Here is a 27,120-nt window from a genome sequence, read left to right on the forward strand (position 1 = left end):
TCTTAGTGTATTTGTGTGATTTTATCAGTCAGCTTAGTATCTGATACTAAGACCAAACTAAACAGACGTGACAAGCAATTTCCTATCTTTTTCTGTACCCTTGTGTTTTATTAGCTTCTTGTAGATTTTTCATATAAGCAATGGAAGGTTTTATACACTCAGAAACCATTCTGATTATTAAACTGCATTGAGCCTGCAGATGTTTTTTCAAGTTTAAATTTCTAAGATTTGAATCAGCTCCAAAAACACCATTAGTGGAATATTAAAGGCAGCTAAATGTTTGTTCACCTACATATTAATGTGCTGCTGTGAAGAGTATTGTTAACTGAGATTAAAGTGTCTGCTTCCTAATGGAATTTGATAAAGTATAGAAACACATTGCAATTTGTTGTGTCCTTTATTCCAATCCATAAGACCCATGTGAAATCATTGTATGCAAGCTTGGGTCATTTTTGGATTAATTTTGTAAGCTATTCCAAAGTGTTAGAGGAGCTGCAGTATGTAAAATCATTCAAAATATCTAATCTATACAATAGTTGTAACAAATTAAAAACTACAAGAAATTGACATTTTACAGCTTTTCAAGGGGTTTTCTCATTGGCTTTCACAGGGGGAAGCATTAACATAAATATTCCTCTGGAATCCTGAAAGCCATTTTAACTTCTAAATACATTAATTTTATTTTCATTTATTGTCTCACAGAATCTATGTAAATGGGTAAAACCTATGAACCAGATTACAAGTGGAGTGCTAAATATTGCTTTCATGAAAGCAATATTTGCGCTCCACTGAGTAATACCAGCGCATGTTAATGTGCATTGGTATTACAAGATAGGGGTAAGTTGTGCAGGGATGACAGCAAATATAAATATATATGTATATGATTATATACATATATATTTATGAGTTTATATGTTCATATACACATATTAACACATAAATATATAAGTATATAAGCATATACTGTACATATATTTTTACTGGGAACACACAGATCCCATAGACCGCAATGTAAAGGCACTTTTCAGTGCCGTTTTTTTTTTCTAACACCCCACTTCCGCCAACTTTACACCCAAAATACTGCCTAGCTATTTTATTAAAGAATAAAAATGCAACAATTTGTATTTTTTATTAAAATACACTACACTGTATTTTGTGGGCATTCGGGACACAATTATAAAATTAATCAGAGGTCTGATCTTTGGTTAAATTTATACTTATACAGTGAGCTCACGGTAGCAATAACCAACCACTTGTAATGGCTGGTTATTTATCGGGCACCCGCAAATGGAAATATTTGCCCATTTGCGGGTGTGCAATAAATTAGTGCTCCATTTGTAATCTAGCCCATAGTGTGTATTATATCTAGTGAGAGCATGGCATCTCTATAGCAGTGACAAGTAAAGGTATTTTTTATATATATATACACTTTTGTATCTATTAATAATGTTAAAAAATAACTTACATTTCAGTTAATAACTTATTTCTTTAGTTCTATCATAGCCTTTAAAAGCATCCGTGAGCTCATCTTTAACTCTAGCTCATTGAAAAAAGCAAGCCTCCTCATTTAAAATGTGGCCAATCATTGCTCTTAATTTATGCCTATCTAATGATGTGAAGCACGCCTCTGTAGTGCCGTAACATGCTTCCCGCTAGCACAATTTCATCATATATCATCACTTCTGTTTGTAACATCACAATTGTAAGCCGCAATTTTCCACATGTAAAGGAGACAGAGTATGCGCTAAAGTGCACGCTCGTGACCAAGGTTCTATCCGGATAGCACTCATGGATAGGGCTTGCTTGATGTCCAAAATGGAGGGCTTGGAAAATAATATATACTGTATGTAATTTTTTATTAAGTTAAGCAAAATAATTAATATCACATATTTGCAAATTTAAACCTTTGTAAACATTGCACACAATAGAATAAATATAATTAGAAGGTTTGCTGTCCATTTAATGGTAGTAGATGACAATATTTAAGATTTTGAATGTTGTTAAATCCTGATAAGTTAAATGTTATCTTTTTATTAACTTATTAACAAAATATATATTAAAATAAAAGCTGTCTGTTTTCAAGTTGGAGTATATTTTTGCTCTGTAAAAATGTGAGGAAGTATGATTTATGATTTATTATTGCAAAATTATTGTCTCTCTTTTGTCATTTGTCTAATACATCTTCTATAAATCACCAAAATAAATGGCAACTTGGCTTTGTTTCTGTGCAAACTTCATCTATTGCAAGTCTTCCTAGCTCTAGTTAACTCCTGGTATTTATCTCTTGTTATAAAACATACTAGTCATAACCAGTGTTCCCTCTAAGGTCACATTTTATGAGCGGTACAGCAGTGAAACAGTGATTTAGGAAACTGCACCCTGCAGCTAGCAAACACTACACAATGCAGACAACAAGGTATGGCTCCCTTATTAACTGTTTCACTGCTGGGCTGCTCACGACATGTAGCTTTTGAGGGAACACTGGTCATAACACTTTTTCAAAATGGATACACGAACACACAAAGTCTATGCAGATCACATGCAGATACACACACAAAGTCTATGTTCTACATATGTTATATTCAAAACCAACGTGGAGCCATTTTCTCTGACCTTTCAGATGCCATTCTTTTCAACATAGAGCAACTACTGAGCAAAATGCACTGAGGTCTCTGCAGCTTCATCCACCACAACAACCTCTTCGGCTTTGTCATTTTATTTTTCTGCGCGCCTGATTGAAATTTTTGGTTTAATGGGTACAAGATATGTATAATTAAAGATAATAGCAATAGAGAAGAGAGTAGTTGTCACTCCTATATCTGATCCAGTTCATATACAACAATTAACCTTTGTAAAATATTGTTCCCGGGACTTACCCAACTTGGCCGCACTCACCCCCTGGAATATCCACTGCTGGCCATCCGAAGACAATGTCTGAGCTTGCCGGGGACCTGTGTAATAACAGACCGAAGTTACATCGGTGAGCGTCTCGCTCCAAACATCCGGCGCAGGCTACAGAAGCCTTAGAACAGCTCACTCCTCCAATTCGTCAGTGTAGACGTCAGACATGACGTATCCTGGATCTCCGTTCGGTGGGCGGGGCTCTGTCTTCACCCGGGATTACAACTCCTAGTGTAGGGACAGGTGGATCCACAGCTGGTGCGATACAAGTAGAAATGCAAAAAGACAAGGATCCAACGTGGTATGAAGAAATAAAAGTTCAAATTTATTTAGCAAACGTTAAAAATGCCAAACAAGGGTAGCAACAGTGCTGGACAAAAGCCTGGGTATGTGAGCGTGACACCAACGGCTTACATGTTTCGGCACTCAGCCGTAATCATAGCCAATTAATTAAAGATAATCCCATAAAGGTAAATTATTGTAGTAAATAAAATTTAAAAAAGCTCAAAACATTTATAGGGACCGATTTATGTAAGTGGAAGTGGACATGATACTATGTAGCGTATCATGTCCGCCGCATATCGATAAATGGTGAACTGCTTGTGCAATACCGTTCCCTGCAGATTTGCAGCCAATTGGCCGCTAGCAGGGGTTGTTAATCAGACCAATCGTATAGGATCGGGCAGATTGATGTCCACAGCCTCAAAGCAGGTGGACCAGTTATGGAGCAGCGGTCTTAACAAAAAAGCTCCATTCGGAGCTTGATAATTCGGCCCCATAGGCTCATTTGCACAGCAGGCCTTTGAGCATATGTAAAGGAATTACATTTTAACAATAACATTTTAAACAGCAATTTTTAAGTTAAAGCTTATCATTTATTAGTAACCTGTAGGAACAGTTAATAGAGCACCACAGTAGTAAATACTTCCATAATACCTGCATGGCTTACAAGGATAGAATTAGTATTATCTTCCATTACTTCATTACAGATGTTTTAATTATGGAATCATTTTGATATAGGCTTTTATCTTGATGGGTAAAATAATAGGAGGTTCTTTTTCTGTAATTTGGTAACATACAACGATATGACATTGAGTAGTGATGCATTCAGCAACTTATAAACTGATATTTTCTGCTTTAGATTAAATGGTTCTATAATATATTAAACAGGACAGTAAAGGACCAAGGGTTGGATTCCAATTTATTGGACAATATAGTGCTAGAAACTGTAAATCCCAATCGCAGCATCTAGAAATCAAATGGCATTTAGCAATCGCTTTCTGTAAATGTTTGTTTCTAATTCACACTCGCATTGTTGTGATTGTCAGTTTCAGGACAATAGTTTTCATAAAAATCTTGCTTCTTGCCGACCAAGATTATATATCATTTTTTTTTAAATTAGACGTGCAACAAATATGTTTTTAAAATACGAGATTTACAATCTGCAGAACCTTGTGTTACAATCTACCTACAGCAATACAAAATGTGACAAAACCTGTCCAAAACAATGTGGTTTTCCATATTTTTACAACATGTTTGCTGCTATATTATTGCAATTTACATTGTGATAGTTCTTACAATGTAGATGTTTGTAAGAACTTTCAAATTTTGTACTGACTATCAAGTGTTATTCATTGTGCTAGTAAATCATTACAGACTTATAATATACTGTTCCATACTACAGCATGAAAACTAAAAGGACAAATATACAAAAAATATACAAACATTCAAGGGTTTTTCTAGTCTCTTCATTCTTCAATTAGAGATTAATCTTTTCACCCACCATGTTTTGTATAAAGTAAAAACTTCCTGTTATTAACCTAGGGCTGCAATTCTAGATCTGTGCTGCAAAAATTTAGCAAAAACAGTTTCTCTGTAAAAAAAATGTTGACATATTAGTAGTGATTCCATTCTGAGAATCTTGCAATAGCATTGCAGTTAATACAACAATAACACTACCAACAAGCTTACATCTGAAATTGCAGAGCAAACGCAGACATAAAGTGCTTATTGCTGTGTCTCAGTATAAATAATCTGTGTCTAAAAGATAGACTGGGATCTAGCAGTAAATCTTTTATTGCTCACCAGTAGATCACAAGATGGCCAAAAGTGATAGTATGGGTTTACGTTAAAACAATCCACAGTGGCCTTAATTAAAGAAAAACATTGATTCAGCATAAAAATGTTAGTCATTCTATTTAACAAAGGTCAGTCTTGCATGTCAGTTTAGATTTACCTATGCTTAGCACATGCATAGCTAGATCACACTGACAAACTTAACAAAAAAAGTAGACCGCATATCACCATGGTATAGTCACCTTGAAATAGAAGACTATTCTGCTGTCGATAGTAGGAAGTGCTTTGTACAGACATGGCTCTAGACTCTAACATTTGGTGGTGAAAATAAATGTGTCTACAAAAATAAATATCATGGATGAAATGAGGTACTGGTCTTGGTTTTTATGTTCTACTAACTATTCCTGCCTTTCATTTTTAAACCCATGTTCTCCATAATTTACCTTTATCCTTATGAGTAGGGCTTACTATGATTTAGTATTTAGCATTCCAGTTGTAAGCTTTTTAAACTGGTAGTAACTTAAAAGACCAGCAGAGGCATAATTACTACTTGTTCATAAAGTTTTTAATTGGAATGTACACTAGTCTTTTGTTATATAACCCACTTAGAGCTAAATTACAAGTGGATCGCTAATCTGGTGCCCATAAATGGGAACATTTTACAGGATTATATACATATACATTTATTTGTTAATATGGGTTAATATATATTCATATACATTTCAATTTGCTGCCCATCACTGCACAACTTACCCCCTTTTGTGCGCCAGGTTCTCATGCCATGTCTCATGGCATGAGAGCGAGGCTCCCATTAGAGCCTATGGCAACACTCCTTCATGAGTGCAAAGCTTCCGTGCAATGTGAACGCACCAAACTTGTAATACCAGTACAGATTTGCGTGCGCTGGTATTACTAAGTGGAGTACAAATATCGCCCTTGTGAAAGCGATATTTTGCACTCCACTTGTAATCTAGCCCATAAAGTGATTTATTGCATATATAAAGTCCAGCTTTAAAGCTGCAATGCTTGCAGGTCCGGAGCCATTCAGTAGCACCAGTCACATGTAGCTGCCAATTACTGGTGGTTTTCTACTTGGGAGCTATAAGTTTAAAGCTCTGGAGTGGAACTTTTTGTATGTAGTTTGTGAACTGGTAGTAACATCAAAAAATCTTAATAGCCTTTAATGGAAATATTTATTGTTGCTACCAATTGATAACTTTTATAACTGGAATGTAAATTAGCCTGTGGTAAGCTAGGGTAAATATACACTCTAACGATTAAGAACATATAATTAATGCCTTTGAATATCCATTTAACTTCAGAGTAGGACCTCTACTTTGCTTCTGTTTGATTTATTATCCAAAGGTTAGAGGACAGCAGAACAATATACTGTAATGCATGCTAAACAATCTCTTCAATGTTTTATCGAAATTCAATATGATCTATTTAACATCTAGTTCATCTATAATTCACTTTGCAATAAAATGTATGGAGCATCTTAAATTTAAAAAAAGAAACGTAAATGTGTTTATTTACATTATACACCTTCTGTCTTTCAAAGCCAAATTGCTCACACAGCGCTACTTACAATGTTATCTTCTCTTTTAGCAGAGAATACAACAGCAGCTACAAAATCTGAAGATGGTCATTATGCAAGAACAGACTATACAGGTAAGTGCTCTACAGATCTAAATATCTCTTTATCTTCTGAAATAAATACCTTTTTGAAAGTGAAACAATCTGTTTACAACAATGACATTTGGAAACTTAAATAATCAGTGTAATATTCTTAGAAAATGTTGTAGGATGTTATATATATTTTATTTCCTAGCAACATAAAAAGCACATATCAAAGTGCTTGCAGCTAAAACATAATGTTCAGTGTAGTCTCATTCCATTATGTCTTATATTTAGAGAGAATAAACAGTGTCGATGTAGAGGAATATATTGACTAATTCCCCCTTAGAAGTGTTTTATTGTGGTGGATGTGGCCGGCCTGTAGTGCCTGGTGCACTTATATCCCCAGCTCTAAAGGTTGCATGGCGCAGGGTAGCAATCTAAAATGATGACGGCTGACTGTGTTCTGCTATAATTCAAAATAACAGAGTTTAGAATCTTTTCTTTCAATTTATAGACACAGACTGTGTGTTCTAAAATGTTTCTATTTTTTTCTGAGAGCTGAGTGAGTTAAGATATCTCTCTGGCTTTTAGTGATAGATGGCTGCCAAGAAAAGATGAAGAAAGCCACTCATTGGAAAGCTTACTGCCCAACTCTTTGTGTTAATATAACTGCATTATTAAATTGCTATGCTTAAACCGAGAGAGGAAAAGAAACAAAAAAAAAACTAATCACTGGAGTGGCAAAAACAAGAAAATAATCTATTAAAATAGAGCATTCAAAGAATTAAACAACCAACTCATGTTTCTTAAAAGGGACATTAAACACCTCTTGTTTTTGTGTAAAAATTGTACTTTGTCCCACACTCCCTAGAGGGGACAAAAAGCAAATTCTGTAACTTATTTTATCTTCAAAGTGCTGCAAACTGCCTAAACCAGCTATATGTTTTATTAGCATTTGAAGGCTATGGAATTGGCTTTTAGCCACTTGAGGGAGCATGGGACAAACACAATGTTTTCACAAAAGCAAGAGGTGTTTAAAGGTAAGTGTGTTTTTTCTATTTCTTGTAAAATGGGTGATTCTGTTTGAAGAAGAACATTATTTTTTTGTTGTTATGAGTGCCACTGTCTACCTGGCTTGGGAGCTGTCAGCCATTTTGTTGCCATCTTCCAGCCCAGTATTGAAAAAACACAGACTTCCTTTTAATTGCATAATCAAATGAAACAGCTGTAGCTTTGTTTGTTTTTTTGTGCAAAGTGTTTTTAACATGTTTAAATAGTGTTTTTACACATGTATACATGACATTTTTTTTATTCCAAATGTCTACTTAAGCTTTTAACTATCTTTAATGGTGTAATATATGCGGATTCCTATTCTTAAATCTCCTTTTTGAGTAATCCATAAAATATGTACAAATGTCCAGAGGTGGTTCTATAACAAGTGAAAAATGTGGGTACATTGGGCCCTATAACATGAAAAAATCACTGCAGGTGGCTAATGAGTAGAGTATGTCATATGCACCCAGGAAGGACTAATAAAATAACAATAGAGTTAGGCCTATATTCAATAACTGGTTTGCCAAACAAATATATATTGCAAACTCACCCCAGTATTGAAACTCAATAATTTAACAATTCAAAATGATTGGCACCCACCCTGCATCACACCTGTGAATTACAAGTCTCTCTTAATAATAAGCAATTGAGCAGCATCTATCCTGTAACCATTCACCTTTTGGCACATATAGCAGGCCCCACTTTGAAGAATACTGCCATGTCTTCAAAATGTACAGAACAAGCTAATTAGAATTGTAAAACAGTAAATATATGCAAAAAGGGAAATCAGTGAAACAGAAATAAAGGAAAAATAAAAAATAGACAATCTTGTCAGCTTTGAAATAGTGAGATATAACAGCAAGGCAAGAGAATTCTGCACACCCAGAACACCAACAGCCAAAGCCAAGCCTTGTTTGTGAGATTGCCAAAACTCCTTTTATTCTGTCTATCAAGTTTATAAGACAGGCAAATACTTTTGATTACAAACAGGTTCATATTGTTTCTAAAATGTTGTGGTTGTGATTATGGTTCTTCTTTGTTTCTAGTGAATCCCATTTGATGTTTAAGACAGCTTATATTGATCATCTGATAGTGGTTCCATTTGATATGTGAAATGTCATATATTAGACATTTCCTAGTAGTGGTTCCATTTGATGTATTAAATGTCATGTATTAGACATCTCCTAGTGGTTCCCATTTTATGTGTGAGATGCCATGTATTAAACATCTCCTAGTGGTTTCCGTTTTATGTGTGAGATGTCATGTATTAAACATCTACTAGTGGTTCCCATTTGATGTGTGAGATGTCATATATTAGACATCTCCTAGTGGTTCCCATTTGATGCGTGAGATATCATGTATTAGACATCTCCTAGTGGTTCCCATTTTATGTGTGAGATGTCATGTATTAGACATCTCCTAGTGATTCCCATTTGATGTGTGAGATATCATTTATTGGACATCACTTAGAGGTTCCTGTTTGATGTGGGAGATATCATGTACTGGACATCACTTAGAGGCTCCCTATTGATGTATGAGATATAGGTGAAAAGGTGCTCAATTGATTTCCAACATGATCTCACCTTTACACTCAGGACCACTTTGCAACTTCACTAGCATCTATGAATCTAACCCAATTTAAGTAAAGCTTGATATAAGCTTCACTGGTTCCAAGACATTGTTCTAGATTCAATAAAACTTGTTCATTAAAAGAATATCTTAGTGAAAAAAACACCACTAAAAAAATTGAGTGATTAAAAGAGTTTTGTACCAGCCCCTCATCAGAGCAGCAGGATTAGCACCATTGACTTAATGCAGCTGCTTCTATCATGCAACTGATAACTTCCCATTGCATCAATCCATTTCCTCTATTAAGAATACAGCATCAGAAAAAAACAAAACAAAAAAAATCCATTACTAAACAAACAAATATAAAGTGAAAAAACAGTCTCTATATAATAGTCCACTCGAACTTGGAAAAAAGCTCATGAAAATAAAAAGACACAACCTTATCAGTGTTGACATTGAGTGACACAAGTCAGTGCAAGACAAGATACTTCAGACAATCATGCCTTTTTAGATCCTGGATGCTAAGAGTCACAGTTTTAGTGGAAAAATCCTAACCAAACCTTGAAAACACCCAGGAACATTCCATAACGTCAATCATCAACCCTTTATTGCACAATTGATAATACCAAAACTATTATACATAACTCGACTACTGTAACATGACAGAACAGACTAGCAACTAATATTTATACAGGGTTGCTGTGTGAGATATCATGTATATGGGTATTTTTTATATATATAGTAACAAACGATTGCACTCGCAGGACTTTCACAAACCGAAATCAAAATTTATTGGAACGTTTTCGGAGATATGATCTCCTTCATCCGCATGATAAAAGAAACGTATAATATACTTATATATAGTGGTCAAAATACATCAAACCCAGTGCGTACCTCATTCTCATACAAGTGGCACCAAACTACTGTATTGGAATGCTTGTCTGCGTTCCACCATCTTGTGAAACCGGAAGTGTACATACGTCACTTCCGGTAGTATAAAACTAATTGATGTTCCATACATCTTAGCTTAAACATTGTGTAAACAAAATACATACATACAATACATACATATATACAATTAATATTCACTTTTGAAGCGGTGTCACCATTATCATACTTAGCTATAGTGATGTGATGCTCCGGATAATTTCCTGTGATAATGAGGTGAAGTACAGCTTGCTACACGCACCTCCTCTGTTTACTATGTAACCATGGTTACCACCCGGAACAGGAGTAGTTTACTATGAGCATCACATCACTATAGCTAAGTATGATAATGGTGACACTGCTAAGATAGTGCATATTAATTATATATATATGTATTTTGTTTACACAATGTTTAAGCTAAGATATATGGAACATCGATTAGTTTTACACTAAGACGGTGGAACGCAAACTAGCATTCCAATACAGTAGTTTAGCGCCTCGTGTATGAGAATGAGGTACGCACTGGGTTTGATGTATTTTGACCACTATATATGAGTATATTACACATTTGTTTTCTCATGCTGATGAAGGAGATTATGGGGGGATATTTATCCAAAGTCTGGTGGACCTGATCCGACAGTGTGGATCAGGTCTGCCAGATCTGTATTCAGCATTGCACCAGCAGCTCTTGGGAGCTGCTGGTGCAATGCTGCCCGCTGCTGATTCGCAGACAATCGGCCACCAGCAGGGAGGTGTCAATTAACCCGATCATACTCGATCAGGTTGATTTTCGGCGATGTGTGTCCGCCTGCTCAGAGCAGGCGGACAGGTTATGGAGCCTGAAACACGGTCCCTCAAGCTGCACCCGGAGCTTGATAAATGGGCCCCCATATCTACGAAAATGTTTTAATAAATTTACATTTTGGTTTGTGAAAGTCCTGTGAGTGCAATTGTTTGTTACTATATTGAATCATATCCTTGCACCCAGGCAGCTGACATCTGGTGGGTTGGTCTGAAGACTGGATTAATATATATATATATATATATATATATATATATATATATATATATATATATATACTGTATATATCAGGAATGTCACTTGTGTTTAGCTAGATTGGTGAAAATGAGCAAGAAAAGACCCTTCAATAGCCTAACGAGCTTCTATGAATCTTGGTGCAATATAAAAGATTCTGAACTCTGACTGTAAACATTCTACATAGTGATTCCTTGACAAAATATTGCAGCAAAGTTCAGATAAACAAACAAAACTGTGTCTTTAGAAATCAAAACAATGCAAAGTTTGCAATCAAAAGGGCAGTTTAAAATGCATATTTTGAAAAGCTGTCGTTATTTGCTGATTCCGCTAGAGTTGATTTTAATTATATTAGTGTAACCGGAACAAAACAAACAAAGCATACAAATAATTTTTCATTTATTCAGTAGGGATACTATTGAGGAATTCCTAATAATGTTCTTGGAAGGAACTTCTGTGATCTAGCAAATCTAACTGCAAAAATAATTGTCATGCATGTAATCTGAATTTAGCTTTCTCAACTCATGAACAGAATAGAAGGTATGGAATGCTGTTTCACATGTCGCCTTTTGTATAGAGCAAGTCTATGTCACACAGATAAGACAAGCTGATAGTTTATAGCTTCTTGGATGCTGATACAGGATTTTCATTAGTCACTGTGTATATTTATATTTATTTCCTGTTTTAGGATATTTTATGACTTGTATCAACACCACAGACATCAGAAGAGGGAAATGTATATAGTATACTTCATTCCCTGGTTTGTAAGACTTGCAGCCTAAGAAATATTGATCAGCCTTCATTGGTTGGCATATGGGGATCCCTGTACTGTACTAGAGATTGCAGTATCATAAATCCCAATTTAAGAGCTGTGTACCTATTGTTTGTAATCTTAAAAAAGCTACATCTATTTTGGTACATAGATATAGTATTTGTATACATCAGATGACTGAAGTAGTGTTTTGCTAATCTGCAACCCTCTCTATCCCCTGGTATTTTCTTACCAGTATTGCCTTCTTGTATTCCTATTTGTCAACCAGTGTTAAACTAATATTTTAAACCTGGTGCTAAATTGAATTAAAGTCTTGTTAATCTTTTATCATATATCAGTGATCAAAGAGATTTTAAACAGTGCTTCTTTGGTAAAAACAAATATGTTAAGTCAAAGAAGATTTAAAAAGAAAGAGATAGTGTAAAAAACAACAAATAACTTACTTCTTTTGTTGCAAAATAAGCACTTAGAAATTCTCAGTGTAGCCCTGCCCCCAAGAGAAGAGGATTTTCGAAACCTACGTTTTTATTTTGTCAGTTCTGGCCATGAGCAAATCTGACTCCCTGTTATCGAGTTTATGACACCAGGCTAAGATAAAACTTCTTGAAAAGGCCTCCTCCTCCATGTAGGGCTGTGACAGAAGGGCAAATGTAGTGTAAAAAAACAATGAAACATACTGTTTAATATTCCTTTAATCACTGCATTGCAAAATAAATGTTTTAACATTATTTAACATTTCAAATCAAGAGCAGCCAATAGATACTCCCCTTGAAGAACCTGGTAACGTTTATATACTGGTCTTTGTTTTGTAAAATTAGGGACATATGTAAATGAGGATGTGGCCAAAACTAACCACTATGTAGCATGTTGCAGGCTTGGGGAATTTTCCATTTACTTAAGTATGATATAGACACTACAGCCATCTCTTGGAGTGAATGGGACAGACACCCTATACATAATTATATTACAGCAAAAACAGGCAACTAAAGAAAAAATATCACATAAACTTAATGTATTCTGTGTGCAGCTATCCTTCAGCTACTCTTCACTGTCATCTGTATAGTGAAAACAAGAACAGCCAATCAGCATCTTCAGTGTTGAGCTCACACTTTACTTCGCTGTGATCTTGTTGGATTTTATTATAGTTAGCTGGGAGAAGGTTAGAATCACTGCTGGGTGAAGTTGATTCCAGTGATTCTAACCTTCTCCCAGCTGATGAGTGGCAAAAACCACGAAACAGTCTGTCCTGGGATGGTTATGAATCACTGCACTAACCCTAGCTAAGTTTATAAGCTGTGTGAACAGCAATACTTTGGCGTAAAGGGAACCTGCTGACTGAAGTAAAAAGGTGTGTCATTGTGTACTTAATTTGCATATCTTACCCAGAATCCTTTGCTGCATTGGAAATAGTGTAATTCAGAGGTTTTCTGTGGGAAAACAAGCCTCTGGGCCTGTCTAGATTTCTTAATGAACTACACAATGAGTTATTTTTTCTATATAAAGATAGTAATGTAATATTGTCTTGCAACATTTTTAAAGATCTGCTTAATCACATTGTTAAATTTGTTAGTGTGTTTTTAAAGGGACACTAAACCCAATTTTTTTCTTTCATGATTCAGATAGGGCATGCAATTTTAAGCAACTTTCTAATTTACTCCTATTTTCAATTTTTCCTTGTTATCTTGCTATCTTTATTTAAAAAGCAGGAATGTGATGCCCATTTTTGGTTGAGAACCTGGGTTATGCTTGCTTATTTTTGGGTAAATGGAAGCCTCCAATCAGCAAGCGCTATCCATGGTGCTGAACCTAAAATGGGCTGGCTGTTAAGATTTACATTCCTGCTTTTAAAATAAAGATAGCAAGAGAACGAAGAAAAATTGATAATAGGAGTAAATTAGAAAGTTGATTCATGATTAAGATAGAGCATGACATTTTAAAGAAAAAAATGGGTTGTGTCCCTTTAAGTGTATTTTTAAGTAAGTAACAGCTATGGTAACTATATTGGGTATAAAATAAGGGTTATTCAAAATGTATATTCTAGGGCTTGGGACAGACCAGGATATTTCTATATTAAAAAAATCTAAGTGCATGTAACCCACCTGTGTACACAGAGATATCCTGGTAACCTGGGATGTATCCAGACCTCAAGGATTAACAGAGGACAAAGTGCATGTTGCTATATGATCTAACTTTTTATATAAAGGAATATGAGCTGTCTAGTCTTAACCCCATAATGACAGCGTTGGTTTTGCTGACAGCCTCGAGCCTGCACTATTTAAAAATGACAAGCCATTGTTTGTTAACAATGGCTTGTCTTGGTCCCTACTTCTATGTCCCAGTAAAAATATACAATAAAAAAAAAGGTTACATTTAATAACATTTATTATTTTTGTTACCATTTTATTTTAAATAGTGTTTTTGTATTTTGCCCCTACATTTTATTTTCTAACTTTGGCGATAAAGGGTGTAAAATATAAAATGTCAGCTTTTAATTGGGTGACCGCTATTTAGCTTATAATATAAGCATAGCAAATTTTAGCATTAAACCAATAATTCCATATTAAAGGGACACTGAACCCAATTTTTTCATGATTCAGACAGAGCATGAAAATTTAAGCAGCTTTCTAATTTACTCCTATTATCAAAATTTCTTTGTTCTCTTGCTATCTTTATTTTAAAATCAGGTATGTAAATCTTAGCAGCCAGCCCATTTTAGGTTCAGCACCATGGGTAGCGCTTGCTTATTGGAGGCTGACCCACCAATAAGCAAGCATAACCCAGGTTCTTAACCAAAAATGGGCCGGCTCCTATGCATCACATTCCTGCTTTTTAAATAAAGATAACAAGAGAATGAAGAAAAATTAATAATAGGGGTAAATTAGAAAGTTGCTTAAAATTGCATGCTCTATCTGAATCATGAAAAAAAAAATGGGTTTAGTGTCCCTTTAAGTATTTGGACTATATTTGTTATAAATTAATTGGAAACCTAGACATATAGGGTATTCTTAAAATCGGACAACATAATGAATTTATGTGGAGGTATTTTTCTTTCACTGCACTAGTTATGTGGAAATGATAAAAAAGAAAACGGTCCCATTTTTCAGTATTATTTTGTTGTTGTTTTATATACCATAAAGGTTATTATAAAAAGGCATTATTGTCTGTTAAAAATGGTATACACTATGTATGGGTGCAGAGAGGTAAGGTGAAACTAATAGAGAGTAAAAATGGCATTATTTCCTTTTTTATTTAAAAACAGAAACCATGAATACTTTGATCCTTAAGGGGTTAAAGATGATGGTCCCTTCATTGAAACTTAGTGTCTGTTGTTTATATGTTACAATAAAGCTGTATTATTGTTTATTTTTTAGAGTCTAATGCCAGATAGAGTTAACTAGAAAAGTATTTAAATAGAAGAAAATGTGTTTTATTAAAATACATTTGATCTAAAATGAATTGTGGAAGTCATGACATGAATCTTTAGTTATTTAGATGCAAAACATTATTTGGAAGAGAACAATCCATTCTAGGTTGGTAGAAAACTAATTTTCTATCAGCTGTCAAAAGATTAAATATGAGATGACTTTTCTTTAATTAAATTTTCTCTATATTTTGTCCATCTAATATGAGTTCTTTCAACAGTGCAAAACTGAGATGAGTTTATAATCTTTGATTAATTTCACAGAAGAAACCATAAATGCTCAAAACTAGAATTCTTCCTTGATGGATATTGTATGTCTATTTTAAGAGAGAACTGAATGAATTATGTGTATTATCACCATTTCTGGCACACAAGGGGTCAATAAATATGGTAGTTTAAAAGTAAGCAGAGACAAATAAGGTCTATCTACATAAGGAATATACACTGTCTTGTTTGCCAAAGAACAGTTAAACAGAAATTGGTATATGTCTGTCCTAATAATTTAATTTGGAGAAATAAATAAGCTACAAATGTGAACACCAGCTTGTTCTACCTGGGCTGGCATTAGCAGAAGAATAAATTAAACACTGAACTAGACTATAATGGCTTCAGCAATTTACTTGGAACATTATAGTCCAGAAAAATAAATTGCAATGTCAAGTCATCTTCAATGGGTTTATTTTCTTTATCAGTGATATTTTTCCAGTTTGGAATTTTGGATGACAATTTTTTTTTTATTACTATTTTAGCTATTGTGCTAAATTTGTGTGAAGAATTACCAAGTTATAATAGCTTTTGTAAATGAACATTAAATTTCTGTCTTGAATATTACAATAAGCCCTGGCATGTGAAAACACCTTTATTACGTGTATATTGAGCAGCAGTGCATGTTGATGAATTATGCTTTTTTTTCTTTTTTGGTGTCAACAATAAATAATAATAAATAAAAAAAATGTAGATTGTTTAAAGAGTCAATGGCACTAAGATAGTTCTCTACCAACAGAGGGATAGATTACAAGTGGCACGCTAATGTTAGAGCGGGACACAATAAGCAATATTGCAGCGCACATATTACAAATTGAAATTGGAGTGAGACTAAAGACCAAGGGGTAGATTTAACAAGAGGCGAGTGGACATGATTCATTGTAGCGAATCATGTCCGCTCGACCTTGCTAAATACTGACAGCATTTAACATTGCAAATGTATGAATAACCAAAGCGCCACTAGTAAGGCCAGGTCTGACTGATCTAGTCATAAAGTATATAATAAACAATTAATTAAAAATTAATATGTAGTGTTTATTTACATACATATAACAAACAGCATGGATCCATGTACAATATTTTAAAACAAAAATATCCAATGACAGTACATCAATTAAAAATACATCAATTAAAAATAAAAAAATAAAAATTATAAAACAGTCGATTATGCGAATTTATTCCTGCTGGAATAACTGTGAGTGGAAACACTTAAATTCCTTATGACAATGATTATAAACTTGTGCAAATAATGAAAACACTTGGATTCCTTCTTTATATGTATTATAAACCAACACCTACTCTCTGAGTGTGGCAAATGCTAGTTCCCTACTAGATAAATTGATAGAACATGATTTGTAGAATAAAACCCAATGTACTGTCTGTATTTATAAGGTACTTAATGAATGTTTTGATATATACTAATATCCTACTAAGTGATATAATAAGGCACGGTGATGCCAATAGGAAAAAAGGTCCAAATGCACTATCTGTGTGTTTAACACAGACTTGAACAAAAAAAACAGTAATATCCTACTGCGTAATACAATAAGGCACGGTGATGCCAATTGAAGAAAGATAAAAGTAAGAAGTCCAGATGCACTAACTATGTGTTTAACACAAACTTTAATCAAGTAAGTAGGGAAAATTCCTAAAAATCAAAATACTGCACGGGTATGCGAATAGCGTGATTGAAACAATTGCAAATAATTATCAATGTGTATCACGTGATGATAAGAACGAGAAAAGTAATATGTTAATTATACTGCTCCAAAAAAAGAAAACCAAATTCAAAAAATTTGTAAAAAATTAAAAAAAATTCTCCCAGGGTAGCAGAATATTCCCAAAGAACAAAATGAACAAACCAAAAAAGTCTTAGTGGTGTATGTTAAGTTTGAAAACAGCAGAAAATCGTTATATCTGTGTAAGTGAGTGGAAAACGGTAATGACCCAATAAAAGATAAACAAATGAAGTCTTAACTAAAAAATGTGAATAAAAAGAGTTCCGTTAGTTTAAGTGCAATTTCCTTTGGGGCTTTCAGACCGCCTGTGAATGAGAAAAAGACGTGTTCTGGATAATCTGCGTGCCTCTTCTTAAATAGCAATAGTGTTGTGGGTTTTCTTGCTAGACGACCATCCCCAATTAAAAGTCCCTATGGTAAAAGAAAAAAATACACAATAGTGCAGAGTGTTTTGTTCCCTGAGTAATAGTAGGAATAGTACTCACCAGCCGACGCGTTTCGGTATTGTCCAAGACCTTTATCAAGACCGGATTGTTAACTGGTCTGTGTAATCTGTGAACCGGATGTGTCTGACACATTGCTTCCAGTTTCTCGTTAAATATTCTATTTGTTTTATGTTGTATATTCAAAATATAGCTTCAGTGTGAGATCCTTATTGTGTCTCATATACTTTAACGTCAGACAACCTTAAAATATATCCCATTGACAACATTTGTATGCTTTTCCCACTTTGTGACCGATCATTCAGAATTAACTTCCTATTCAGACCTGGCACTTCTTGCGTGGTTTTTGTATTTGCATTCAAGTTTTTTTGTGGGGGGGTTTCGTTTACTTTTGTTCAAAGAACGATCGTGTATTCTTGTTGTTTGTTTTGAACTGTTTTTATTAGTGTTTTCAGCGTATTGTATTGCGCTGCCATTGGCTGATTCCGGGGGTGTGTATTTAAGCTATTTCCATTGGTGCTTTCAGCGTATTGTGTTCCGCTGTCATTGGCTAATTTCGGAGGAGACTGAATTTACCTCCTCAAGAAATTATTTGATAGTTGCTATTCATTAATATCGGGAGGGTGTAAACAGTGGGTATATGTTTTCTTCTTTCTATATAAAGATCCTAACTGTCAATCTTATGTGTATACGCTTAAAAATCCTCAGTTGTATTTGTGTATGAACTACCTCCCTCACTGTTTGCTTTCCATAGCATTAGTGTGCTAAACAGTGGATATTAATAGAACCTCTATTTGTACTTGTGTATATTAATTAGCATTAATGTGCTAAACAGTAGATATTAATAAAACCTATACTTATACTAGGAAGTGCTAGATCAGAGGTTGGGTGTGTGTGGGAATGTAACAGGCGATAGGATTTGGCTCTATACCAATAGTGTAATATATTATCTGACCTTTTACACTTGTGTTTAAGGGTGAAGACTCGGCTATCTAGGTATTTCAGATTAGGCGACAACTTATTATAAACGGGCAATGGCATATTGCCTTGTATCGTGAATAGCTACTGACTCCTCAAGATTTATTATAACATATTATTGGATTTTCTTGCCCTAGAGATCTCATACTAAACCATCTACCTCACATTAGCCTTATTGGCTTAACTATATCTGAAAATGTAGCTATTGGTTTGTATCTAGTGCTATAAGAGTGGAGCTCTAATGTGCCCTCAAATGTCGACCTGATAATATTTGGAAAAGACATTGGAGAGACCAGGAGATATATTTTGTTTAAATATTCCCATATATATAGGCTAATGCTTTGTGTAGCATATCGATTTTACAAAATGCTTTTTAAGTGACTAACAGCATACCGAATATAACATAACAAATTCAGAAGATACTTATAAGTGACTAACAGATCTACAGTTGTTTCTGTTATTTAAAACTGATAACATTGTAAATAATATGTTGATGTTCCTATATTTATATCAAAATGGGTACCGTCATATTTATATTGGCATATTGAATATATAAGGATCATATTGAGTATGACAATATTAGATATATACGTCTTCCCGGACATATATAGGTATATAATGGAAATTGAGATAGTATGAATGGTTGGAAGGAAAAGACTATCACAGGTTGTCTACTAAAAGAGGGCTTGGGTTACTGTTCTATAACCTACATATTCCTGGATCATTAATAATTCTTAAAAAAGGAGAGAGGACAGAGGGCAAGTCTATAGATAAATTTATATTTTGATAGTAATCAGTATATCAAGATCACTTGGATTATGATGAATAGAGGGATATTATAAATCCTTGGCTCTTGTCATCCGGTATTAAGGGAAATACTTTTTCCACTCTTATTAGAGGACAAGAATATTGACATGTCTGTCGTATATTCACCATTCTAGTCATCCAGTACTAGGATAATGTATTTTTATATTTTTATCAGTCTTGTTGGTGGAGAAAAACATCAACATATCTGTTGTATATTTGCCATTCTAGTCCAATATTAAACAAGGGACAAGATCAAATGGCATTTATATGTTATTAGAGTTCATTTATGAGAGAGGAAAGAAGGAGAGGGAATAGGAAGATCTAATCCGATATCCTTCATAGATTATCTTCAGTTATTGAAGTTAGCTTTTAATATTTCTAATCACACATTATATTAGTTTCTGTTGTGACAGGGTGGTTATTAAAGACCCTTGTATGGAGTTATAAGGATAGTTTGATCAGAAGATGGGTTAAGTCCTCTTTATTATTCAAACCCTTAGGGTACAGACAATCCAATTGGAATATCCACTTCGACTCAGCTGTTAACAATTGCTTTTCATGATCACCACCTCTCCAGTTTTTGGTGACTTTGTGGATACCCATATACTTGAGTGTGTTGGTATTCCCTTGATGTTTGGTGGAAAAATTTCTGTACAAAGGTGTATCCGTATTTTGTTTTTCAATTAATAAAAGGTGTTTCCGTACTCTATCCCTAAGGGGCCTGGACGTCTGTCCCACATACTGAAGCCAACACGGGCATTGTAATAGGTAGACAACTCCCTTGTCTTGACATCTTATTAGATCCTTTATTTTGAATTTAATATTGCACATGCATTGTTTTGTGAAATGCTTGTGCAATGCTGCCTCCTGCTTGCTGGTGGCCAGTCGGCTGCTAGCAGGGGCCGTCAATCATCCCGATCTTATGACTGCTGCTTCTTTACTTCCGTTTCTGGTGGATCAGAAACGATGGGGCTCTGAAGCAGCATCTACTGCTTAATAAATTGACCGCTACGGTAAAATGTAAGGGTTAAAAACAATCTCCATGAAATAGATCAAAAACCCATTATAATAAGTGTTACACTCATACAGTATATTCATTTTCTGATAAAAAACATTTTTCTAATAGATATTAATACATTTATGTATGAGGGTTATAAGGGAGATATAGTATGTGGCAATGTATTTTACTGGAAAGGATTTTGCTAGTGTGCAGTTTTCTTCTAGTTTATGCAAACACAGGCCTAGATTTGGAGTTTGGCGGTAGCCGTGAAAACCAGCGTTAGAGGCTCCTAACGCTGGTTTTAGGCTACCGCCGGTATTTGAAGTCACTCAAAAAAGGGTCTAACGCTCACTTTTCAGCCGCGACTTTTCCATACCGCAGATCCCCTTACGTCATTTGCGTATCCTATCTTTTCAATGGGATCTTCCTAACTCCGGTATTTAGAGTCGTGTCTGAAGTGAGCGTTAGAAATCTAACGACAAAACTCCAGCCGCAGAAAAAAGTCAGTAGTTAAGAGCTTTCTGGGCTAACGCTGGTTCATAAAGCTCTTAACTACTGTGCTCTAAAGTACACTAACACCCATAAACTACCTATGTACCCCTAAACCGAGGTCCCCCCACATCGCCGCCACTCGATTAATTTTTTTTAACCCCTAATCTGCCGACCGCCACCTACGTTATACTTATGTACCCCTAATCTGCTGCCCCTAACACCGCTGACCCCTGTATTATATTTATGAACCCCTAACCTGCCCCCCACAACGTCGCCGCCAGCTACCTACAATAATTAACCCCTAATCTGCTGACCACAAAGCGCCGCCACCTACATTATAGCTATGTACCCCTAATCTGCTGCCCCTAACACCGCTGACCCCTATATTATATTTATTAACCCCTAATCTGCCGCCCTCAACGTCGCCTCCACCTGCCTAGACTTATTAACCCCTAATCTGCCGACCGGACCGCACCACTATTATAATAAAGTTATTAACCCCTAATCCGCCTCACTAACCCTATAATAAATAGTATTAACCCCTAATCTGCCCTCCCTAACATCGTCGACACCTAACTTCAAACATTAACCCCTAATCTGCCGACCGGAGCTCACCGCTATTCTAATAAATGTATTAACCCCTAAAGCTAAGTCTAACCCTAACACTAACACCCCCCCTAAATTAAATATAATTTAAATCTAACGAAATTAATTAACTCTTCTTAAATAAATTATTCCTATTTAAAGCTAAATACTTACCTGTAAAATAAATCCTAATATAGCTACAATATAAATTATAATTATATTATAACTATTTTAGGATAAATATTTATTTTACAGGTAACTTTGTATTTATTTTAACCAGGTACAATAGCTATTAAATAGTTAAGAACTATTTAATAGCTACCTAGTTAAAATAATTACGAAATTAGCTGTAAAATAAATCCTAACCTAAGTTACAATTAAACCTAACACTACACTATCAATAAATAAATTAAATAACATACCTACAATTACCTACAATTAAACCTAACACTACACTATCAATAAATTAATTAAATACAATACCTACAAATAACTACAATGAAATAAACTAACTAAAGTACAAAAAAAAAAAAGAACTAAGTTACAAAAAATAAAAAAATATTTACAAACATAAGAAAAATATTACAACAATTTTAAACTAATTACATCTACTCTAAGCCCCCTAATAAAATAACAAAGCCCCCCAAAATAAAAAAATGCCCTACCCTATTCTAAATTACTAAAGTTCAAAGCTCTTTTACCTTACCAGCCCTGAACAGGGCCCTTTGCGGGGCATGCCCCAAGAAGTTCATCTCTTTTGCCTGTAAAAAAAAACATACAATACCCCCCCAACATTACAACCCACCACCCACATACCCCTAATCTAACCCAAACCCCCCTTAAATAAACCTAACACTAAGCCCCTGAAGATCTTCCTACCTTATCTTCACCATACCAGGTTCACCGATCGATCCAGAAGAGCTCGTCCGATGTCCTGATCCAAGCCCAAGCGGGGGGCTGAAGAGGTCCATGATCCGGCTGAAGTCATCATCCAAGCGGGAGCTGAAGAGGTCCATGATCCGGCTGAAGTCTTCATCCAAGCGGGAGCTGAAGAGGTCCATGATCCGGATGAAGTCTTCTATCAACGGCATCTTCAATCTTCTTTCTTCGGGAGCCATCATCTTCCATCTGACGCGGAACATCCTCTTCTCCCGACGCCTACTAGCCGAATGACGGTTCCTTTAAATGACGTCATCCAAGATGGCGTCCCTCGAATTCCGATTGGCTTTTAGGATTCTATCAGCCAATCGGAATTAAGGTAGGAAAATTCTGATTGGCTGATGGAATCAGCCAATCAGAATCAAGTTCAATCCGATTGGCTGATCTGATCAGCCATTCAGATTGAGCTTGCATTCTATTGGCTGATCGGAACAGCCAATAGAATGCGAGCTCAATCTGTTTGGCTGATTCAATCAGCCAATCGGATTGAACTTCATTCTGATTGGCTGATTCCATCAGCCAATCAGAATATTCCTACCTTAATTCCGATTGGAAGAGAATGTTCCGCGTCGGATGGAAGATGATGGCTCCGGAAGAAAGAAGATTGAAGATGCCGTTGATAGAAGACTTCATCCGGATCATGGACCTCTTCAGCTCCCGCTTGGATGAAGACTTCAGCCGGATCATGGACCTCTTCAGCTCCCGCTTGGATGATGACTTCAGCCGGATCATGGACCTCTTCAGCCCCCCGCTTGGGCTTGGATCAGGACATCGGAGGAGCTCTTCTGGATCGAACGGTGAACCTGGTATGGTGAAGATAAGGTAGGAAGATCTTCAGGGGCTTAGTGTTAGGTTTATTTAAGGGGGGTTTGGGTTATATTAGGGGTATGTGGGTGGTGGGTTGTAATGTTGGGGGGGGTATTGTATGTTTTTTTTTTACAGGCAAAAGAGCTGAACTTCTTGGGGCATGCCCCGCAAAGGGCCCTGTTCAGGGCTGGTAAGGTAAAAGAGCTTTGAATTTTAGTAATTTAGAATAGGGTAGGGTATTTTTTTATTTTGGGGGCTTTGTTATTTTATTAGGGGGCTTAGAGTAGGTGTAATTAGTTTAAAATTGTTGTAATATTTTTCTTATGTTTGTAAATATTTTTTTATTTTTTGTAACTTAGTTCTTTTTTATTTTTTGTACTTTAGTTAGTTTATTTCATTGTAGTTATTTGTAGGTATTGTATTTAATTAATTTATTGATAGTGTAGTGTTAGGTTTAATTGTAGGTAATTGTAGATATGTTATTTAATTTATTTATTGATAGTGTAGTGTTAGGTTTAATTGTAACTTAGGTTAGGATTTATTTTACAGGTAAATTTGTAATTATTTTAACTATTTTAGCTATTAAATAGTTCTTAACTATTTAATAGCTATTGTACCTGGTTAAAATAAATACAAAGTTACCTGTAAAATAAATATTAATCCTAAAATAGCTATAATATAATTATAATTTATATTGTAGCTATATTAGGATTTATTTGACAGGTAAGTATTTAGCTTTAAATAGGAATAATTTATTTAAGAAGAGTTAATTAATTTCGTTAGATTTAAATTATATTTAACTTAGGGGGGTGTTAGTGTTAGGGTTAGACTTAGCTTTAGGGGTTAATACATTTATTAGAATAGCGGCGAGATTAGGTCGGCAGATTAGGGGTTAATAATTGAAGTTAGGTGTCGGCGATGTTAGGGAGGGCAGATTAGGGGTTAATACTATTTATTATAGGGTTAGTGAGGTGGATTAGGGGTTAATAACTTTATAATAATAGCGGTGCGGTCCGCTCGGCAGATTAGGGGTCAATAAGTGTAGGCAGGTGGAGGCGACGTTGTGGGGGGCAGATTAGGGGTTAATAAATATAATATAGGGGTCGGCGGTGTTAGGGGCAGCAGATTAGGGGTACATAGGGATAATGTAAGTAGCGACGGTTTACGGAGCGGCAGATTAGGGGTTAATAATAATATGCAGGGGTCAGCGATAGCGGGGGCGGCAGATTAGGGGTTAATAAGTGTAAGGTTAGGGGTGTTTAGACTTGGGGTACATGTTAGAGTGTTAGGTGCAGACGTAGGAAGTGTTTCCCCATAGCAAACAATGGGGCTGCGTTAGGAACTGAACGCGGCTTTTTTGCAGGTGTTAGGTTTTTTTTCAGCTCAAACAGCCCCATTGTTTCCTAAGGGGGAATCGTGCACGAGCACGTTTTTGAAGCTGGCCGCGTCCGTAAGCAACCCTGGTATTGAGAGTTGCAGTGGCGTTAAATATGCTCTACGCTCCTTTTTTGGAGCCTAACGCAGCCATTCTGTGGACTCTCAATACCAGAGTTATTTTAAAGGTGCGGCCAGAAAAAAGCCAGCGTTAGATACGCGGGTCCTTACCGACAAAACTCTAAATCTAGCCGACAGTGATTAAAGAGGTATGAAACACAAATATTTCTTTTGTGATTCAGGCATAGCATACAATTTTGAAAAAGCTTCCAATTTATTTCTATTATCAAATTTGTTTAATTTCCATGTTATTTTTTGTTCAAAAGATTCCTAGGATGGCAGAAAATAATGCTACCATGTGGTGCTCTTGCAAACTTTCTTGCTAAAGTACTTCCATATAGTGGTCCAGACACGTGCATGCTCCTGAGATTACGTCCATGTGAAAAGATACCAAGAGAACAAAGAAAATTAATAATAGACGTAAATTAGAAAGTTGTTTAAAAATTGTGTTCTCTATCTGAATCATGAATAAAAAAATTGAGTTTCTTGTCCCTTTAAGATGAACCTTTACCTTGATGTTTGCAAGACTGAAATATAAGGATCAATACTGACAATGCAGTTCTTTTTCAACTTACTAGAACATTTTTTATTATTTTACATCTTCATATGTGATGTCTAACAACCGAGTAACATCGTGTTGTGAAAATCAATTTATTTTTCTGATTAGATTCCTATGATAAGGAAAAATGGGACTTGATTAATAGCTATTCCTTGTAAAAATCTGCAAATGAGAATGCAAGTGATAGGCACTTGTCCCAGAATGATAATTGCTGAATACAAAGTGACATAATGGGGAGGGGCTTACAAATCAAAATCATGTGACCTGCTGGGTTTACCCCATATGGATGACATATCCTAGAAAGATATCTGGTTTACAGTCTGATAAAACAAACAAAAACAAATAAATCAATGAGAATTGCTATAATTTAGCTTCTGATAAAAATAGATCTGCTTTATAAACCAATCACATTCAAGAAATCCATGCTTTATACAGCTGAAAATAGGTTTTATTTTTTCCAGTCATTTTTATATGTATACATATTATAAATAGCAGTTATATACTGAATTGCAAAAAGAAAAAACATACATATTTTAATATAAAATTTTGCAGAACTACTGGCTAATATCTTTATCTTATATCCCTTATCTGAGCCCACTTAGGGGTACATTTATGAAACTGTATTGAGGCTATGAGGAGCAGGCTTCACCACATATTCAAAAAGTAGAAACTGCTCATTTTTCTTTCCGCCCCTCAGAGGTGGTGAGATTAAACACCCCAACACTCGTTCGTTTGGGGGTGATTAAGATGCTATGCTCTTGTGCAGTTGGCTGTGCTAGAGCAGGGGGCTGCATTACACAAGAAACCTCTTGTGCAATGCTACATTCTGCTGCCCAATGCAGCATCACAAGTGGTGATTGCAGGCTACTACTTGCAAACATGTTTGCCTGCAATGATGATACATTTTGTCCTTAGTGCTAGCTGTAATTGAGTGTGTCCTCTGCTCTAAGAAAACGTAGGTTACACAATTTGTTTTTCAGCTACTGTAGGGATTATGGGAAAATAACAAGTTTGCATATCAAAGTGAAAGGTTTAAAGTAAAAAAAAATAAGCTTTCATAATTCAGGTAAAGCATGTAATTAAATAAATCTATATAATTATATTTCTTGTTATCATTTGCTGAAAAAAGTGTAACTAGGAATTCTAAGGAGTGGGCATGTGTTTTGAGAACTCTATGGCAGTAGTGTTTACAACAATGGAAAATGTAAAACTGTTATATAGTACTCCAAACTTTTCAAGTCCATGATAGAAATCAAGGTAATTTCATGATACATTAAATGTTGCAATTTCCTCTTTTATTATATATTTTACGTATAGAAGAGATAAAGAGACATAAAACAAGTGGGGATAGAGACAAAATATAATAATATTTAGTTTTATTACTTTACCTGCAAATTTATACTTCAGTGCCTCGCCATTAACCCTTTCTTTTTAGTTTCTGAATTGTAAAGCTCTTAAAGGGACATGAAACCCAAAAATCTTCTTTCATGATTCAGATAGATGATACAATTTTAAAGAACGTTCTAATTTACTTCTATTATATAATCTGTTTCATACTCTTGGTATCATTTGTTGAAGGAGCAGCAATGCACTAATGGTTTCTAACTGAGCACATGGGTGAGCCAATGACAATCAGTT

At 35.2% G+C, this 27,120-nt stretch overlaps 1 protein-coding gene across 2 annotated transcripts in view; it reads left to right on the forward strand.

The window, feature by feature from the left end:
- Positions 1-27,120, forward strand: part of TMEFF2 (transmembrane protein with EGF like and two follistatin like domains 2) — a 911,723-nt gene that overhangs the window by 753,607 nt on the left and 130,996 nt on the right. Inside the window, exon 7 of one of the 2 annotated variants that reach the window (XM_053698579.1) lies at positions 6,589-6,648. In XM_053698579.1, coding sequence (XP_053554554.1) covers positions 6,589-6,648 — 60 coding nt within the window. Of the gene's footprint in view, positions 1-6,585; positions 6,649-27,120 lie in introns of both variants that reach the window. The other variant, XM_053698578.1, reaches the window with a different exon arrangement.

The sequence above is a fragment of the Bombina bombina genome, chromosome 1 (assembly GCF_027579735.1).
Source record: "Bombina bombina isolate aBomBom1 chromosome 1, aBomBom1.pri, whole genome shotgun sequence".
Taxonomy (NCBI): Eukaryota; Metazoa; Chordata; class Amphibia; order Anura; family Bombinatoridae; genus Bombina; species Bombina bombina.